Below are 20,189 nucleotides of genomic sequence, written 5' to 3'. Positions count from 1 at the left end.
AAAGAAAGAGATGGGAGGTGAGCAGGGCCCCTTTAAAAGGGCACAAGGTGGAGCTCTTATTGGCTGCAGCTGAGGGCCTATCCTGTCAGAACCAAGGACAGGCCAGTACAGGTGCCTAAATATTAACATCCTTCCCTTTTAATTTATTATAAAAAGATGAGGTGTTAGAAGGGGGTAGAAGGTGAGACAGGGATGGGGACCATATATTCTTGAAACTACTTTGTATTGACCTGGGAGGGCATCATTCATTTTTGGGGAACCTGGGAAAGCTGTGGTGCTAGCCACTTCCTGGAGCAGCTGGATGTTTCACTTCACTGTCCAGGCTCTTTGGAACCATCAGGCGCCGCCTGGACCTGGTAAAATGCTGTTAAACGTATATTCAAGTTGATTCCCCAGTGCTTAAAGCCTGATCCTTTCCCATCACCACAGCATCACCGGGACATGTTTGGTAGTCTGAACCTTCAGCTTTATGGCCAACAGGTGGTAGTCCTGCAACAATAGCTGGTTAGGAATGGTCAGGGGGTCTCAAAAACCATCCCAGTGGGAGCAAAGACATATAGATGATACAGCTCCCATGAGTGAGACAGAGAAGTAAGACCCAAGGGACTGTAATTCCTAGCATCCCAGGAATTCAGAGAAGGCTGATTTCCAGACAGGCACAAGCGTCTCAGTGATCTGTCAAACACAGAACCGGGGCCAAGTGCTCTGAGTCCAAAAGAGACACAGTTGCCTGGTACTGGGACTCCAAGAAAAGCCAGAAGGCAAGGAGAAGACTGCTCAAGAAATGAAGCATCACATCTAGGGGAATGGTCAGAGGTGGGTAGCCCCACCAGAGACCCAGTTACTAACATTGAATAGAAGACAAAGCCATCAGTGAATAAGAAAGCAGATTTGTTGCAGGTGGAACAGAGCAGATCTGATAACGGAGGAGCAGGTGGGTAGTGGCCCAGCATGAAGTGGGGCATGTTTGCTCACTGGCAGAAGAGCATGAGTGATGAGCTCTGCCAGTGAGCAAACATCCCCACGAAACAGTTAATGGAAGGTTATGGGGGAGGGGTAAAGTTGAAGAGCGAAATGGTGGAGGGGTGATAACCTTCTTCCATCTATCAGGATGGCTAGCAGAATATTGCAAAGGTCCCATAAAATATCAGAATATAGCGTGCCAGGAAGCAGATTTCTGGTAGGCTTATTCCCTACGAATGAGGCAGAACAAGATCCAATGGCTTTTATCAAGCGAGGATGCAGCAAGAAAGGCACTAGCCACCACAGTGATTCATCAATCAAGGACCCAAGGGTCTGAGAAACAAGACTGGCACAAGCCACCCAGTGGGCCATAATGCAAAAGGTGAGGGCCAAGGTCTCAGCTGTGGTTGCCTGGCACCTGGACTTAATGAGGCCAGAAGGCAAGAAACCACACTACAAAGAGTCCTCACTCGTGGGAACAACCAGAGGTGGGAAGGGGGAAGGACTCACCAACTATGTAGGTTTTGGATGGAGTGACCCAGCAATCCAGAGAACCAAGGCTGTCATATGTAGACCAGGTTCCAGAGTCCTGGCATGCCTTAAACTGCTTGCAGGCAGGAGGAAATGCCAGGAGAGCCTTCCTGGTCAGGGAACCAACTTTGTAATTTTAAAAAGCGGCACTCGAGAGGAAGATGCCATGCAACAGAGTTCAAGTGGAGGGTTTTTTTTTATTAGGATCATGAAAAGGGGAAAGGAAAAGGGGAGACCAGCCTCCAGGGACAGGAGCAGCAGGAGAGAGGAAAGAGAGACAGAGAGGAAAGAGAGACACACAGAGAGAAACAGAGGGAGAGAAAGAGGGATGGGAGGTGGGCAGGGCCCTTTTTAAAAGAGCACATAGTGAATAGGCACAGGTGGAGCTCTTATTGGCTGCAGCAAAGGGTGTGTCCTGTCAGAATTCCAAGGACAGGCCAATACAGAATACTAACAGGTATTATCTTCAGCAAGAGGACCTTATCATCAGGTTATTTAGAGCAATCAATATCCTGACTTGCTTGGGGGTCCACTTGGAAGATTTCTAAGGTTAAAAATGTATTGCAAGTGACTACCCAATACCCTGAGTGGTAACTTAATTGCTTTGGGGTGGAGCTTCCAGATTTGCCACATAAAACACACATGCCTCAGGGGTGGGGGAGGAGGGATGGGGGTGAGGGGAGGGAGAGGGAGAAGGGACTTACATGTGAAACAAGCTTGCTCCCTAACTTGAACTAATAAAAAAAATTAAAAAACAAAACAGATGCCTTTTGCTGGCATGGAATACACTTGCACTAGGTAATTCTTCATTCATCTCTCTGACATTCAAAATCAGATGTAACCTGCCATTCTGTATCTGATTTGATCAGTATCTGGTATCTCAGTACCAGGTGTCTAGAGTATATAGTCAGGGCAGGGGGCACTGACAATGGCAGCACCATCCAACCTTTAAGGACCCTTCCCACTTGTGTGTCTAAAGGTCCACTGATCTGGTGTGTTGTTAACTTGACTGTATCTGGAATTAACCAAAACCCAAACTGCTTGGTAAACCTGTGAGGAATTTTTCTTTTCCTTTTTTTTCTCTCTTTCTATCTTCCTTCCTTTCTTTCTTTCTTTCTTTTTTTTCTAGACAAGGTTTCTCTGTAACTTTGGAACTCTATACACCAGGCTGGCCTCAAACTCACAGAGATCTGCCTATGCCTCCCAAGTGCTGGAATTAAAGGCGTGTACCACCGATACCCGATGAGAGATTTTTCTTGATTGGATCTTTCAAGGTAGAAAGATCCACCCTAAATCCAGATCCTTTGAGGTGGGATGACCCACCTTTAATCTAGGCCACACCTTCTTCTGGCAGCCTATATAAGGACAAGGAAGAAGGAAGCTTTTGCTCTTTGCCTGCTTGCCCTTGCTCTCCCTGGCAAGTCCATTCCTTTACTGGCATTAGAGCATGGTTCTTCATGATTCTGGCATCTACTGAAGACCAGTGGAGACACCCAGCCTCGTAGATGAAAGAACTGTTGGATCCTTGAACTTTGCATCAGGAGACAGCCATTGTTATCCCCCATACAATCAGATCACTGACTATAAACCACTCTAATTAATCCTCCTAATAATTCTATTTCTCTAGAGAACTCTGACTGATTATATAATCTGGATTATATACTCTCCCACAGTAAAAACAGATTCCATGTGGCCCAGCCTTGTGAAAGAAACATCCAAGCAATGAATATGACAGTAATTTGGGCCTCCATAACAGCTCTCAGAGGGCATCTGTGGAGACCCAGAGGACCCAGGATGGCCACAGCTCTCCACAGTGATCTGTGCATGCATCATCCATGGCTGTGAGCATCTCAAAGAGGTAGAGTCTCCTTCACATTCCAGGGCCTACTGCACTGGAGTCAGTGGTGGTATGAGGGGGTGATCAAAACAAAAACATCCTTAGCCCTTTGGGACAGTCTTGACTGCTCACTGCAATAACCCAGCTCCTGAGTGTCTATCCAGGTCTGATGAGGTTAGTTCTTTAGCTTGAGACTGAAATGTCCCCCAGGTTTATGATTTGAGTACTCATTCCTTAGCTTGTTGTGTTTAAGGAGGATGTGGAAATAGTGTTGAGGTGGTGGTTCTTGGCTCCCTGCTCTTTGATTACTTGAAGGTCATAATATGATCAGCCACTACAGCATGTCCTGCAGCTGCAGATCAGCCTGGACTTCCCCACCAGCCTGGACTGAGACCCTCTGAAATGAAGAACCAAGTAAAGCTTTCTTCCCATACACGGTTTCCCTTGAGTTTCCTGTTACAATGATGCAAAAGTAAACAGTACCGCGAGGTGCAGGCTGGGCAGCAGGTCTTTGCAAAACTTCCCAGAAGATCCCCTTACACGGACATGTGCAGACCTCAATCTATTCTTAAGCCTCTTTTCCAGCTTTGGTGCTTTCCCACGTCTGGGCCAAATGCTACCTCATTGTAAGGAATATCTTGCACACAGAGGATGCTTTGCAGCATCCTTGGCCTCACCTGCTGGAGCCTACCCACTCTCAGTGGCACCAATTGAAAATGTCTCCAGATAGTTTTAGTGTCCCTCAGGATGCAGAGTCACTGTGATTGATCCACTATTTAGTAGAGCCTGGCTTCAATTCCTAGTGCCACACAAACCAGGCATGGTGACTTATCCCTGTAATCCCAGCACTCAGGAGACAGGCAAGAAGACTGTTGTGAATATGAGGCCACCATAGGCTACATAGTGAGTTCTAGGCCAGCCTGGGCTACAGCGTCTCAAAAAAAAATGCCTGTTTCATGGCAGCAGGAACTGAAAGATTGAACATTTTTGTGGCTTATGAATTTAAAACCCAGCTGTGAGTGGAGCCGTGGTAATGAAGAACTGCAGGACACATGATGCCAGACATGATGCCCACAAAGCCAGCAAGGGAGGGTTTTCCCTGGCCTGTTAAAGGTTCTGGGGCCTGCAACCCTGTTCCTCAATGTGTCAACACAGGACTCCCAGCTGGCTTCTGCCTCCATATGGCCTCCTCTTCTGTCCCAACTTGTCTGGTCTTAAACCTCTGCCACTTTTATAAACACCAGTCATTAGAGTTACAGTCTAACAAACTTGCCACATGCTTCAGTAAATCTGCACAGTTGAGTTGGGTGTGGTGACTCTAGTCCCAGGCCACTGGCTGCTGATGCAGGGGTATCAGGAGTTCAAGTCTAGTTACACAGCAAGATACGGTCTTCATCAATCAGTCATCACTTAATTTGATTCCTGTGCAGAAAGCAGATTTGCAAGCTCTCTTGCAGTTTGACAACTGAAAAACTGCTGTCCATGAAGAAAGCCAGTACCTAGCTGGGATTCACAAATCCCCTCCCCTGCTCAGATTTGGAGAAGTGTATGGACGTGCTTATTTGGAAAGGAGAACTTACTCCTGTGGTTTCTTCATCTCAGGAGGAAGTTCTGTGAAAAACAAAAAAAAATTTTTTTTTTGAAATACTTTTTCCCAAAATATTTTGGATACTTAGAATTAGCTCCTATCTGCTGCCCGGTGGTGCCTGATGTGGGCACAGCTGGGAGCTGAGACAGCAGAAGGCCCTCACCCACTGGTCTCCCTCTGTGTTTCTGGAGATGGTAGCTACAGATTTATCCTCAATGTCTCTGGACATGGCAGCTTCAGATAAGCCCAGAACGAGTGGCTACTGAATAAACGGTGCTTAGCTGTGGGAAGGACTGACCAACAGGACACAAAGAATAGTAGGTAGGCCAGCTCAATGCTCTGAAGTGGAGTATAATGACAATGGTGGTTGACTCTAGATGGGCCAGTTCAGGGTCAGAAACAGACGTAAGGGACAAGGCAGGACAGTGGTCCACACTAGCTAAGTCAGATTCTAGAAACTGCAGGACTTGCTCTCCAGGAGAGCATGCACAAAATGCTATTTACCCTTTCCCTCAGGAAACTTTTCAACTTTGGGGACACTTGAGTTTTAACCTATACATATTCTTGCATCTTGTATATCTACACACAACAGACTGAATTCTGGGTAAATGGGCTTCTAAGGGGAAAAAAAAAACACACTTCTTTTCTAGAAGGGACCACTCTGGGAGAGGCACAGAGAGGGGACAAAGGGGAGAAAAGAAGTTTAAGCCCCTTACTCTTCAAGATGGTGTCATTGCTTGGCTCTGTTCCCTCTTCTGAAGACTGCTCTTCCTCTTAGTTGCTTACTTCACTGTGGTGTTCTTCTGAAGTCTTCTCTTGGATGCACAAGAGCTGAGGTGTATTTGGGGTTGCCATGAGAGGAAGCTGGAGACTTCCCTGTCCTAGGACCTCCTGAGGTTGGAGGGAGGGAAGAAGGTCTTGGATGTGTGTGGGTGAATGCTTGGTTAGCACACGGCTTACTTTATTTTGAGACAGGATAACCTCAGACTCACTAGGATGGCCTTGAATTTCTGATCCTCCTGCCTCTGTCTCTCATGTGCTAGGTTACAGTCATGAGCAACACACCTCATTTGGCACAAGCACTCTGACAGCGGTTTTTGCCACTGCCTGCTGGGGAATTAGGGGCAATGGATTTGTCATTAGAAATCTCAGTTCTCGAGCCAGGCGTTGGTGGCGCACGCCTTTAATTCTGGCACTCGGGAGGCAGAGGCAGAGGCAGGCAGATCTCTGTGAATTCGAGGCCAGCCTGGTCTCCAGAGTGAGTGCCAAGATAGGCTCCAAAGCTACACAGAGAAACCCTGTCTTGAAAAACAAAAAAACAAAAAGAAAGAAAGAAATCTCAGTTCTCTCTGGGAAATGACTGGAAATGCCTATGCCACACTGTAGGTGGCTCAGAAGGTAGACAAAGGACATACTTCCAGAAGCCTCGATGGCACAAGCATCGTCGTCACTGTGGGTGAGGCTGAAAACTGGAGGAGTCCAGCTTCACTCGTGACATGAATGCTGGTGGCTGCTCTTTGAAATATCAGACTTAAAAATCTCTAAAGATGTGAGAAAGTAAAGAGGAGGTGAGGGAGAGAAGGAGGACCTTCCAAAGTCTAAAGCAGTTTGTTTGTGCTTGCTGCAAACAGCTGCGAGGATTGCTCCATTGAGGCCAAGCAGGCCAGCACACACATGCATCTCTGTACTTGGGAACGACTGAAGCAGGCAGATGGTAAGCTTGAGGCCAGCCTGCATGGTGATACCCTATCTCAAAAAACAAACAAATAAGCTCCCTCGTTGTGTGCCCCGAGTTCCTCCCTGGTTAAAGCAGATGTCACAGTAGCCTTGGAGATCATGAGGTTTTGAAGTCTATATCCTGTTTCCTTGGTATATCTAGCTTTGCCTCTCTGTAGAACTTAGCTACCCTATAGAATGGCAGAGGCTATGTGGGTGGCTTTGATGAGGCCATTAAAGCAAAGCTACTTCTGATCAAAAGATCAGAATCTAAATCTGGATGGAGACCTGACCTGAGCTACCTAAAACATCCCACATGGTTGCCTCCTCTTTTGAAGCATTAATTCAGCTGGACCTGTCTGCCACCTAGCTAGGAGCCCACCTGCCTCAGGAAACCCAAATACTCCAAGACTGGGAAAAGAGAAGGGAAGATCCCCTTGATAAGAGTTTCCTTCCCAGATGTTCTTCCCTCGGGCAGCCACCTGCACAGTTTGCAGCACACAGCACTTGGGAGCCCCGACTTTTCCTTTCCTGCTTTTCTTGTTTGGATACTGCATTAGTTGCTTTCCCATTGCTGTGACAAGATGTCATGCCCAGGGGAATTTATAAAAGAAAGTGTTTCAATGTGTTGTGATGGCAGAACGAGCAAAGGCATGGCAGCAAGAACAGCTGGAGGGCTCCCATATGGAACTGCAAGCAGGAAGCAGAGAACATACTGGAAGTAGCACAAGTCTTTGAAAGCTCAAAGCCCGTTCCCCAGGGACACACCTCCTCCATCAAGGCCACACCTCCTAACCCTTCCCAAACCATCTACCAACTGGGGGCTAAGCATTCAAACTTATGAGCCTGTGGGGTCCATTCTTACTAAAACCACCACAGCTACTTAACAAAGCCTGGGCAAGATGTCCCCTAAGGCTCTGGGCCTTCCCACTCTTCCCCGAGGCTCCACCCACTCCCCCATCCTCTGCCTTCTGCTAGCCAGCCTCCACCACCAAGGCATAGCTCTCTCTCTTCCCATTCTCCATCTCCCTATTCTGGGCCTCTGCTGAGATGTACAGATGAAATGCTTCTCAGGCTTCCTTTTCAAGTCTGTTTCTAACTTATTTTTATTAACCAGACTAAGAACCATGAAAGGGAACTCCCTACTTCCCCAGTAGCTCAAGACTGGAATATCTGCTGTGGGGTTGGAGGTGTGGCTCAGGTGATAGAATGCTTGATTGCACCCAAACTCTGAACAAAACTACACACATGCTTGTGACCTTAACATTACAGCATGTAATGGAGACTGGAGGGTCTGGAGATAAGGCTCATCTTCACCAACACAGTGAATTCAAGGCCAGTGTGGGATATTCATGCAGAAATTTCCATCCCATTGTAAGCTCACAATGTATGTAATGTAGCACATAAGAGTGGCAGATTCCCACACAGATTAGGACCCAGAGGAGCACAGCTTGTCCATGGAGATTCGTGAAGTCTGCTTGTCTCAAACTTAGCTTAGCTGTAGTGATGTAGAAGAAGCCCAGAGTCCTAGTGTTGATGTTAAAAAGGATTCCCTGATGGATTTTCTTAGAAGACATAAGATCACACCAAATAGAATGTAGCTAAGGGAATACTGCCTTCCAAACACCCAAAGATAAGTAGCATGCTACCCTGTTGGAGATAAGCAACAGTCACAATGCTGGGTTCACCAAGGCTGGCCTGACATTAGGCCCATCCCCAAATCCATGTCTCCCAACAGCCAGCTCAAGGGAGCAGCACAAGACCATACACACAATTAAGTCCTGGTTTATCCTTAAGTTCCTTCAGAGTTCTTATCAGGAAAAGCATAATTCTGGCAGGTGGGCAAGATGAACCTAGGTAACCAGCTGTACCTTAACCCCCCAATTTTTTCTTTCAGTAAAGACTCTTTCCTTTATTAACCTCTAAGTGTACGGAGTGATTTTTCGCAGGGAGATGGTATCATTTGTATTAGAGTAGGGGAAGAAAAACACATTGCCCGAGAATCTACCATCATACCCAGCTTGTCATTCTGGTTTGTGGCTGGAATTCATGCCACCTATGTAGGCATAGAGAGTCTCATGCACATCTTTTAAAGATGTTAGAAGTCGGAAATAAGTATCCTAGGGTTGACAGGGGTGATGTCAACTGCTCTCTGTTGTCTTGATGGTGCCAACTTGCACAGTCTCAGAAACCCAGAGACAGATTCAGAAGGGCAGTCTAAGGTCAGCCTGGGGTCTACAATGAGACTGTCTCAAAAACAAAGTCAAGAATGATGGTTGACACTTGTAATCCCAGCACTTGGGAGACTGGGGCAGTTCAAGGCCAACTTGGTTTACTCTGCCTCAAAAAAAGTAAGCAAGTAAAAAGAAAGACACACAAAGAGACAGACAGAAGGAAAGGGGAAAAGAAAATGCACTACAAATGAATTTAGCAAAGAGATATAACTAAGGGTGACTTTGAACTCCCAAGTGTTGTGGTTATAGGCATATGCCACCATTCCTGGGTTATAAGTACCCAAGGCTTCACAAATGCTAGAGAGTGCTCTACTAACCAAACCACATTCCCAGCCTGGCTCACCAACTCTAAAATATGAAAAACATGTTCAAAGGTCAAGACACATAGGTGTAACAACACATTTCTAAAACTCCAGTATCATATGATATGATACGACATGGCATGATATAATATGATGTGTGGTGTGATGAGGTGAGGTGTGGTGTAGTGTGGTGTGGTGTGGTGAGGTATGGTGTGGTGTCATGTGGTGTGGTGTAGTGTGGTGTGGTGTGGTATAGTGTGGTGGTGGTGAGGTATGATGTGGTGTGGTAAGGTGTGGTGTGGTGTGTGTGGTGTCATGTGATGTGAGGTGAGATGATGGGATAAAATGCTCTCGGTGACTGGCATTCATACATATTCAACACAACATTTATTACTCTAGATCACAAAATAAAGGAATTCATTAGACAAGGAAGAAGTGCCCTCTGACCTGGAAGCATTGACCTTCCCTTACTTAGTTCAAACCAGCTGCTTTGATTGTTTAATCTGGGCCCCATTAACATTCCTGAGCAGAGAGTCACAGGAGCTGGTGTCAAGCACTCTCACTGAATTTCCTGGTTTGCCTTTAACTAGAGCGGCTTTTGTCTTAGAAGCCACTTGTCCATGGTTCTGGTCGCCTATATTCCCGGCTCAAAGGACACTTGCCTTGTTTGGTTTGCCTCTGGGAAATCTTCAAGGATTGCTGCTTTAGCTTTAGCTAACAATGAAAGTTCCACATGGGCAGGGACTTTGTCTTCTGTTTACACATACTCCGCCCCACCCCCCACTCCACCCCAAACCTCCATCCCCTACCCCACATGTACCCATAGCCTGCACATTTAAATTTGACACTGAATAAATTATGCCAATGCCTACTATGTTCTGAGTCTTTGGGACATGGTGTGTGTGTGTGTGTGTGTGTGTGTGTGTGTGTGTGAGAGAGAGAGAGAGAGAGAGAGAGAGAGAGAGACAGAGACAGAGACAGAGACAGACAGACAGACAGACAGACACAGAGGGTATGTATGTGTGTGGTGTATGCAGGTATGTGCACCTGTGCACATACATGGAGGCCATATTGGCACCCTGGTCTATCATTCTCTACCTTATTCCTTTGAGACAGGGTCTCACTGAACCTCGAGCTAGGCTAATGGCCATCAAGCCCCAGTGGCCTCCTGTCTCCCCCACCTCCACCCCCAACAGCATTGGTTGTAGGTATATGCTGCCACACAGCTTTTTAATGTAGGTTTTTACATAGGTTCTGGGGACTTGTGCTCAGATTCTTGTAGGTGTCCAGCAAGGACTCCTACCATGGAGCCATTTTCCTAGCTCCTGGTTGTTATTAAATGATCAATACCATTTCTTGGGTACTGAGGTACAGAGGAGAGATGTTTAAGGCACAGTCAAACTTGTTAATGATAAGTCAGGGATTGAATCCATATGCCTCCACATATTCCAATGGTTCTGGACTCTTAACTCAGATCTTAGGAAGGCAGGAGAATGGAAAGTTCAAGGCCTTTCTTGTTTGCAGAATGAGTTCAAGAGCAGCCTGGACAACTGAGTAAAAGTCTGTCATCAAAACTAAAAGTAAAAAGAGGGCCAGGTGGGAAGTGGGGCCGTGGGAGCTCAGTGCTGGTGTGCAGTGGTGGAGCACAGTGCTGGTGTGCAGTGGTGGAATACACTGTGGGTGTGCAGTGGTGGAGTGCAGTGCTGGTGTGCAGTGGTGGAATACACTGTGGGTGTGCAGTGGTGGAGTGCAGTGCTGGTGTGCAGTGGTGGAACACACTGCAGGTGTGCAGTGGTGGAACACAGTGCTGGTGTGCAGTGGTGGAACACAGTGCTGGTGTGCAGTGGTGGAGTGCAGTGTTGGTGTGCAGTGGTGGAGCATGCAGTGCTGGTGTGCAGTGGTGGAGCACAGTGCTGGTGTGCAGTGGTGGAGCATGCAGTGCTGGTGTGCAGTGGTGGAGCATGCAGTGCTGGTGTGCAGTGGTGGAGCACAGTGTTGGTGTGCAGTGGTGGAGCATGCAGTGCTGGTGTGCAGTGGTGGAGCATGCAGTGCTGGTGTGCAGTGGTGGAGCACGCAGTGCTGGTGTGCAGTGATGGAGCACAGTGCCGGTGTGCAGTGGTGGAGCACAGTGCGGGTGTGCAGTGGTGGAGCACAGTGCGGGTGTGCAGTGGTGGAGCACAGTGCCGTTGTGCAGTGGTGGAGCACAGTGCCGTTGTGCAGTGGTAGAGTGCAGTGCTGGTATGCAGTGGTGGAACACAGTGCCGGTGTGCAGTGGTGGAGCACAGTGTGGGTGTGCAGTGGTGGAACAGTGCCGGTGTGCAGTGGTGGAGCACAGTGCGGGTGTGCAGTGGTGGAGCACAGTGCTGGTGTGCAGTGGTGGAGCACAGTGCAGGTGTGCAGTGGTAGAGTGCAGTGCTGGTGTGCAGTGGTGGAACACAGTGCTGGTGTGCAGTGGTGGAGCGCAGTGGTGATGCACTTGCCTAAGGGGTTGAGGCTCTGAGTTCTATCTTCAGTACTCTAAACAAGAAGAGAGGGGGACTGGAGAGACAGCTCAACCTTGCAGTCAAGCATTTGCCTTGCAAGCATGAGCACCTTAGTTTTATCTCCACAATCAACGCAAAGAAACACAGTGTGGCGGCACAGGATTTTTTCATCTAGTGCTGGGGAGGCAGGCACAGGCAGATCCCTGGGGCTACAAGTGAGAACTCTTGTTTTCAAAAACCAAAGTGGACATGACTGAGGAATACATTCAAAGCTAACCTCTGGCCTACATATATAAACATACACACACACACACACCACACACACACACACACACACACACACACACACACACACACACACACACACACACACACACACACACACACACTTCACATGTGCTAGGAACAAAACCCATCTCTCCCTCTTCATCATGGCTGCTTTTTGGTGTGAGGCTCTGAACCACTGTAGTCTACTTACAATAGTTTACAGTTGCAAAAAGGTACCAATGTGTTGCAGGATCACTTCGCAGAGCCAAAGAGTGTCTAGCAGAAGTCCACACTGGGACCTAGGGAAAACAATTCCCTGGCTGTGGTGTAAACTTGTATCTTTGTGTCATTTAAGAGCCTCCAAGAAGCAAACACCAAGAAAGAATTGGGGTACCAGAGGGCTTCAGGCATAATGCCTCTGAAGGACAGTGGATTTGGGGACACTCTGGGAGAGTGAGTAGGTCTGATACAGGAGAAGAGGAAAGGAGGGGGCTATAGGAAAAGCTTTCAGCTGGGTTGGCTGCAGAGAATGCCACACTGTTGAGACATGTGCAGACCTGTGTCATTGCACTTCTCCTTTTCCAAAGCTGGTTGGGAAGCACCTGGTGTCTACTTACAAGCTGAGGAAGATCCTGTGTGCACCTGCAGGAGGCTGGAAGCTGCCACCCATGGCAGGTTCTCTCCAAGGGACCAGTGAGTTGCATCTCAGAGGCCATAGCCTTGATTGTTTGAAAATGTGTGTACTTGTTCTTGTGTTTCTGCGAGTCCCTATGCATGTAGGTGAAGGCCAGAGAACCTCCGGTATCAGTCTTCAGGTGCCTTCAGGTATCTGATTTTTTACCTGGAGCTCACACAGTTGTCTAGGTTAGCCAGGCAGCAAGATTCAGAGGTCTACCTGTCTACTTCTGTAGTGCTCTGATCACTAGTGTGTGCCACTCTACTGAGATGTTATATCATGGGTTCTGAGAGTCCAACTCAAGCCATCATTGCTTGAAAAGCAAATGAAGGCGAGAATGTAATGACTTCACTAGACCCAAGATAAATGATAAATGGGTGGTTATTGGGGAACACTTACGTAAAAAAAAAAATACAAAGAACTGCGGGAGCATTTCTATGGCCTTCCTACCAGATTGACTGACCCACCTGAAAGAGCGCCTCCTCAAGCTTCCCTCCTTCCACTTCCATCCACCTGAAGCCACACCCAAAGAGATGTGGCCCCCGTTACAGGTTCACAGACAAGACACCTACAAGCAAGCATTTCCAACTGAGCCAAACCCACACAGCCTTGATATTTCACAAAGGACTTGAAGTCTAGCAGGCCTGGATAACCCCAGCACTCATGGGCTGTGTGAGCTTTCACAGGATACTTGACATCTCTGAGCTTCAGGTTCCCGGAATGCCCAGGTTGCTTTCCTATGTCTTGGCTCCTTGTAAAGAACACTGATTGGCCTCTCTGTGTTTCCAGACATGACACACAATAAAGTGGTAGTCAGGGGTCCCCCGCACTTTACAGGGAACACACAGATACTTTGTGACCTTGACTCTTCTTCACATTTCTTATATCACAGTAGAAGCAGGACTACAAGATCCCTGACTATGGTAGAGATTATCCCATGGAGGAACATGGAGCCAGAGGCCACTCGAGGGCTTATTGTGGGGTCAGTGTTGACCATGATGGAGTATGGAGCTAGGGAGGCCATTAAGAAGGTAGTGGAGATAATTGTGGAGGTAGTGCAATTGGCAAGGCCATGGGGGGTAATAGAAATGACAGAGGTGGTAGGAATGGAGGTACAGATGACAGAGGGGAGCAGCGGTAGAAGATGAGAGCAGTGGCAGAGGGGATAGGGTGGGGATGGTGGAAGGTGTGACGAGATGGTGATAGTAACAATGTCTGTGGGGGAGAAGCAGATGGTGGTGATGGAGGTGGAGAGGGTGAAGGTGGCAGAAGGGGAAGTGGTCATGAAAATTGCAGTAGTGGTGATGGAGATGGTGGTGATGACAATGGCTGTGGTGGATGTGGAGATGGTGGTGATGATGGTGGGAGGAGCTTCACTCTGACACCCCATTGGCATTCTGTCTCTTACCTCCCACACCTGCCGTTGTGCACTATCATAAACCATGCTGTCTTCCTGTGACTGCCAGTCTGTTCTATCCACTTGTCCTGTGCCTCTTCAGTTATACAAGCCAGGAGCATACTCCACGTGCCTTGGCGGGGAAATCCAAGAAGCAGAAACAACAGTGCATATCCCTAAGCAGTGGCTAAGGTGACTCAGGCTTAGCAAGGTATTGCCATGGCCTGTGTGCAGATGTGCAACAGCCACAGGGACCTGCCCAGCCATGCCTGCAGACCTGGAGAGCATGTCTCCTGACCTCTCAGAAGGAAGCAGGCACTCTGTTGAATGCTAAGTTCCTGGCCCTCTTCTCTTTTTCAGACCCACAACTGGCTTCCTTTGGGTCTCTAGACCAGGTTCTGCAACTACCCAGCTTCCCTGCATTACCTTGGCAAATGCCATCCTTGAATCAGTGTAGGAAATGACGGGACCACAGAGAGAAAGCATCTGAGTGCCCTCACTCTCTTCTCACTAGGGAATTATTTGGGCTTTTCATCATCTCCAAGCTACAGAAGAAGGTAATGAAGACATTTGTCTCTAATTCAACAGGTAGATGAGTTCAAGGACAGTTTGAGCCCCGAGAGCTACAGCATGAACATGTGGTGGCCATATGGTCTCCTCTAGAGTACCCCCTCTGCATCCCTTGTTTCCCCAGCTACCAAGCTCCTCCTCCCTGAGTCTCCTAAGATTCTATGGATTAAGATCCAGGTCTCATTTTATGACATAATTATGACTACAGGCACTACAGCAGTGTTTCTTGAAGCAGAGTTCTTGTGCCATCGTGCAAGTAACCAGATAACCTAGAGTAAGAGGGGATCACCCAATGAGTATTAAATAGCTAATTCCCGGACAAGAAAGGAAGTCAGTTCAAATCACCCTCTCATCATCACCATCACCACCACCATCATCATCTCTACCACCACCACCACCCATGGTGAGTTGCTATTTGTGGTAGATTTGGTCCTATGGGAATCACTCAGCATCTTAGAACCAAGCAAATAGTCTCAGTGGAGAGATGCTGAGGCTGAGGCAGGGAGGAAAATGAAGACATGGTGAGCTCCAGGATGGTAGGAAGGGTAGTCTGCTGTGATTTAAAACCTGGACTAGGTGGGGAGCTCCCAAATGCCTCAGCTGGTAAAGGTGCTTGCCACCAGCCTGATGACTTGAACTTGAGTTTAAGCCCTGGACCCACATGGGTGGAAGGAGATAAGCAACTCTCAGTTGTTTTCAGACCTCAGATAGAGAATAAGAAAGTTTGAAATCCTAGAATAGGCTGGCTTCCATGTAAATCCCTAGCTTAACATGTCAGCAACTTGTGATGTTAGAGAATGACCAGTGCCCTAAGAGCTCCCCAGTCCAGTGTCAGGTGCCTTGAAATCATCACCTCCCTCAAGACAACCTGAGACAGGGGGTATTTAATTCAGGTCTTTTACAGAGGAGAATAAAGTTAACTGGGTTAAGTTCAAGGTGACAGAGTAATATGTATGGTTAATCAACAACTATTATCACCCAGGTAGAATATTTCATTCAAACCTCCCAATGCTAAGGGCTATAATCATTATTTCACCTTTTCAGATAGAAAAGGTCTAGTTAACTTACCTAGAATCTTATATTAGCACATGGAGGGCCTGGGACCTGAGCCCTCAAAGCTTAGTTCTGAAGCCAACCTTGATGCCACAAAACCCATCACTTTAAGGGATGTCACAGAGGCAGGTTCCTCTCAGTGTATACTGGTTTGGCTCCCACAAGATCCCCAGGCTCAGGGGTTCTCTAGCATCTGCACATGGGGTGGTAGGTACCCAGAGTCGAAGGGGAGTGTGACAGTGGTTCAGGTAAGTTTAACCTGAAGAACTAGGGTCTCAGAAATTCAGTGGCTACCCAAGTCACTCTGAGCCAGTGGTTCCCAGGTTGGTTGTCTCAGGGTCTCAAAGGAGGACAGCAGAAGGCAAGGAAACTTAATTGAGGTAGAGAGCCAGCTCCCTAAAAGGGAGGGGGCTGGAGGGGCCTCCTTTGGGATAATTCTTAGACTTGGTACTAGAGCCTCTTTGACTAAAGCCTGTGTATAACTGGGGATTGAGATGAAGCTTCTGGTTGGTTGAAATGGACGGATGTGGGGGACTCTAGCTGTGTGGGAGATGAGGTAGGATAGTGTGGACTCAGGAGAGGAGGAAGACTACCAACAGTTTCAAAAGGGAGTAAGAATCCGGAAGTGGGGAGTGTGAGAGCTGGTGGTCAGCGATGGTCCAGACAAAGTGGGGGCCTTCTATAATTTACAACTTGAGAGCTCAACTGACAAAAGTGGGGTTGTCAAACAGAAGCTGCCCTGTAAGCTCACACCTGTGCTCAGGCACGCCAAACTAATTCAGTTTTTGAGGTGCACTGTATCCACTCACTCTCTATCTACTGAGTCCATCAGGAAGCTGGTTTACGAATAAACTTCAGACTTCTGCCTGCATGGCATTTCAGAGAAGCTAACTGCGCATTTGTACTAGTTTTTCCCACTCTTCAGAGGCTTCTTATCTAACTTTTAAAAAGACAAAATAGCCAGGAGGTGATGGTGCATGAATTTAATCCCAGCACTCAGGAGGCAAAGGCAGGAGGGTCTCTCTGAGTTTGAGGCCAGCCTGGTCTACAAAGTGAGTTCCAGGACAGCCAAGGCTACACAGAGAAACCCTATCTCAAAAAACAAAAACAAACAAAAAACTAAAAAAGAAAAAAGATAAAATAAAGTTTAAAAGCTGAAAGAAAAGAAGAAATTCCCTTATCACTATCTGAATCACCCTGAACTCATTTCCGTTGACCAGGCACCCTGGCCTGCACACAAATGAGGAAACATTCCTAAGAAGGAATAGGCTGTAGTGACGGCAGAGGTTCCTTCATCCTGGGTCTCACTTCATGTTTTGGATGCTGCAAGGCTGGGTGAGAAGAAACTCCAGGCAGCTGGTCTGCCTCAGAGCACTGCCATGAACCACTTCGAGGCCATTCTGGCTCAGGTACGGACTCTGCTCTCCAGCCAGCAGCCCAGGCAGGTTCAGGCCCTCCTGGATGGCCTGTTGGAAGAAGAGCTGCTCTCCCGGGAATACCACTGTGCCCTGCTCCATGAGCCTGATGGTGAGGCTCTGGCTCGAAAGATTTCCTTGACCCTGCTGGAGAAAGAGGACTTAGGCTTGGCTTACTCCAGCTGGGTCTGCAGCAGGCTGCAGGCCCCAGCAGTAGAGAGGGCCACCAGCTACAGGGATCATGGAGGTAAGCTGGCATCCCTTTGAGTCAAGAGAAATAATGAGTGGCCAGCCCTAAGGTTTTCTTTCATCTATGAAAGGGAGGTCTGTGTGTAGGATGCAGGGCAAGCTCCTGGAAAACCTGGGCGGCTGGGTGCTGAGGGCATGTAGCATACTTCCCACACTGAGCAGAGCATATTCAGGGCATGCTGCTGACTACTTGCTTGGTCCATGCCTAAGCACCATTAACACTGGGCTGCAAGGTACACGGTAGACAGAGAAACTTCTGCTTCCAGCAGATACAGCATCTAGTGGGAAGACAGAAAGAGATACAATTAGTCACTTCAAGGCAAAAATAGAGAAACTGTGCCTGGGAATGTAACTCAGTTGGTAGAGTGCTGGCCTAGCATACACCAAGCACTAAGTTTGGTCCCAGCACTGCTTAAATGGGAAGTAATAGTGCACGTTTGTAATTTCAGCAGTTGGGAGATGGAATTAGGGGAATTAGAAATTCAAGTTCATCCTTGGCTATATATTGAGATCCTGTCCAAAAAAAAAAAAAAAGATGTAGAGAAAGGGAGTCAAGGAAATGGAGGGCTAAAGAGTTGGAAATAAGAGGATAGTGGTGTGTGTGTGAGAGAGAGAGAGAGACAGACAGACAGACAGATAGAGACAGACAGAGACAGACAGAGACAGAGACAGAGAAACACACACACACACAGAGACAGACAGAGACAGAGACACAGAGAGACAGAGACAGAGAAACACACACACACACACAGAGAGAGAGAGAGAGAGAGAGAGAGAGAGAGAGACTGACTGACTGACTGACTGACTGACAAAGGGATAGAGAAAAAGAAAGTCAGAGATGCTCCGATGGACCAAGAGGGGAAAGAGGAGAGAGAAAATAAAAGAGAGCTGGAAGGAAAGGGAATGAAAAACTGGTAGGAGACAGAGACATGGAGAAATAGAAGCCAGCCCATGAGGAGAGAGAAAGAGTGTCTTCATCTTTTTTATTACATTTATTTCTTTGTGAGGGCAGTCAAAGGACAACTTGTGGGAGTTGGTTCTCTTCTTCCATGTGGGTTCCAGGGATTGAACTCAGGTTGTCAGCACCTTTACCCCCTGGGCCATCTCACCTGTCCTAGTGTCTTTTGTTCACTTTCTTTGGTGCTAAGGATGGAACCCAGGGCTTTGTGTGTGACAGCATGCGCTCCATCACTGAGCTCCACCCTAGCCTGCTTCTGCCTCCTAAGTCCAAGAGAAGCTAATACTGCCATCTCTACTTCCATCTTTCACTCCTCCAGCATGTCCTCCAGGAACAGATGCTCACTGAGACAGAGCATGTCCTGTCCTCCATGTGTGCTATTACAGTATCAGCATTGGGGTCACAGATTCCAGTCTCTTTGGTCCCATCATGTTTCCAACTTGCAGACATCCTGTACTTGGTACCTATTGAGTCCTTACAATGTTCAGAGCACAGGTGAAACAATCCACACCCTCTTTCTAGGTCTCCCGCCCATCCCAACCCCTTGAATGCATGTATCCCTCATCTAATGCACAAAGCAGAAACTAGCTAGTAGATGCCTCAGGGTAGGAAGTAGCAGAGGCCAGTTTGGAAGACAGACAAGCTGTGCTCCTGAATCTGACCAGGGTGGAGGGAGTGGTCAATGTTTTTTGATGACCATGAAGCACTAGACAATGCCGGACTCTCCCATATATGCATTGTATCAGTGGGGTTGACTGCACTTGTGTATAAATTCCCAGGTTGGTAGTATCTTTCCTCTCCTGAATACAGCTCATATTCTCTCCCTCCTAACATGGACACAGTGGGGAACATCTGCTTCCTATCAGATCTCTGGATTTCCAACAGAGTGTGGGTGGCCAGTGTTTTTCTACTGGGACAATCATCCACCTGGGGAAGAGGTGAGAGCCTTCCTCTTTCTTCAGACTGCCACCAAGAGCAGCTCCCTCTCTCCACTGATGCCCACACCTCAGCCACTGCTATCCCCTCTTTCTGAGTACACTGGTTCCTGTTTTTAACTCATTTCCTTCCTGGGGGGGTGCAATATTTTGTTTTGGATGTCACATGACTTCAGAAAATAGAAGTGGACTTAGGGTGTGAACATCAGGGTCCAGGAGACAGAGGGGCATGGTCCTTACTCTCTTTTCCTGTCCTCCAGGTCAGCTCTGTCCCAGACTGGGGCTACACACACACACACACACACACACACACAGAGAGAGAGAGAGAGAGAGAGAGAGAGAGAGAGAGAGAGAGAGAGAGAGAGAGAGCAGGCAGAGATGGAGAATGTGGAAGGGGAGACCCCCCTCCCAGGGGAGGAAAACATGAGATTTGGAAATGAAAAACACTGCCTGAATTCAACAGAAGATTGCAAAAAGGAAGCCATTGGTGTCGGGTTTTGTACTCACTTGGGAATGATCTAGGCCATCCACTGCTATGACACTGCATTGGCTCCCTGTGTCACTCAAGAAAATCTGGATGTTAGCACACAGGCCTGCCACATTCTGCCTCCCATCATCTCTCTGACCTCATTCCCTGCTGTTATCAACTGCAGCCCCTCCCAAGTCCCCAGTGTTCTCCAGATACATTTGCTTACCACCTGCCTCAGGACCTTTGCATGTTCTGTTCTCTGCCTGGAGTACTCCTCTCCAGGTATTCTCTTGGCCAACCTCCTAAAATGCCCTTTAACTCTTGCCTCAAATATCACTTATCATCAAAACCTACCCTGAACATACAAATCCCTCCCTGCTGTAACCCCCTGCTGAGGGAGGCAGAGACAGGAGGAAATGTGGTGCTTTCTGGATGTCATCTCAGTGCTGAGTTCAGTGAGAGACTGTGTCAGGGGACTGAGGTGGACAGTGATACAGCAGGATGCCCAGTTTCCTCTCTGTGCCTGCCTACACACACATTCAAACAC

At 47.8% G+C, this 20,189-nt stretch overlaps 1 protein-coding gene across 2 annotated transcripts in view; it reads left to right on the top strand.

Annotated features, from left to right (window-relative positions):
• Positions 1-16,901: 16,901 nt before the first annotated feature.
• Positions 16,902-20,189, top strand: part of Ciita (class II major histocompatibility complex transactivator) — a 49,165-nt gene continuing 45,877 nt past the window's right edge. For both annotated transcript variants that reach the window (XM_035447948.1, XM_035447947.1), the window contains exon 1: positions 16,902-17,278. In XM_035447948.1, coding sequence (XP_035303839.1) covers positions 16,996-17,278 — 283 coding nt within the window. In that variant the 5' untranslated portion in view covers positions 16,902-16,995. The remainder of the gene's footprint in view (positions 17,279-20,189) is intronic.

This window comes from Cricetulus griseus, chromosome 7 (assembly GCF_003668045.3).
Source record: "Cricetulus griseus strain 17A/GY chromosome 7, alternate assembly CriGri-PICRH-1.0, whole genome shotgun sequence".
In the NCBI taxonomy this organism is placed as follows: Eukaryota; Metazoa; Chordata; class Mammalia; order Rodentia; family Cricetidae; genus Cricetulus; species Cricetulus griseus.
Note: the sequence above shows the minus strand (reverse complement) of the source record. Positions and strands in the feature narration are given on the sequence as shown.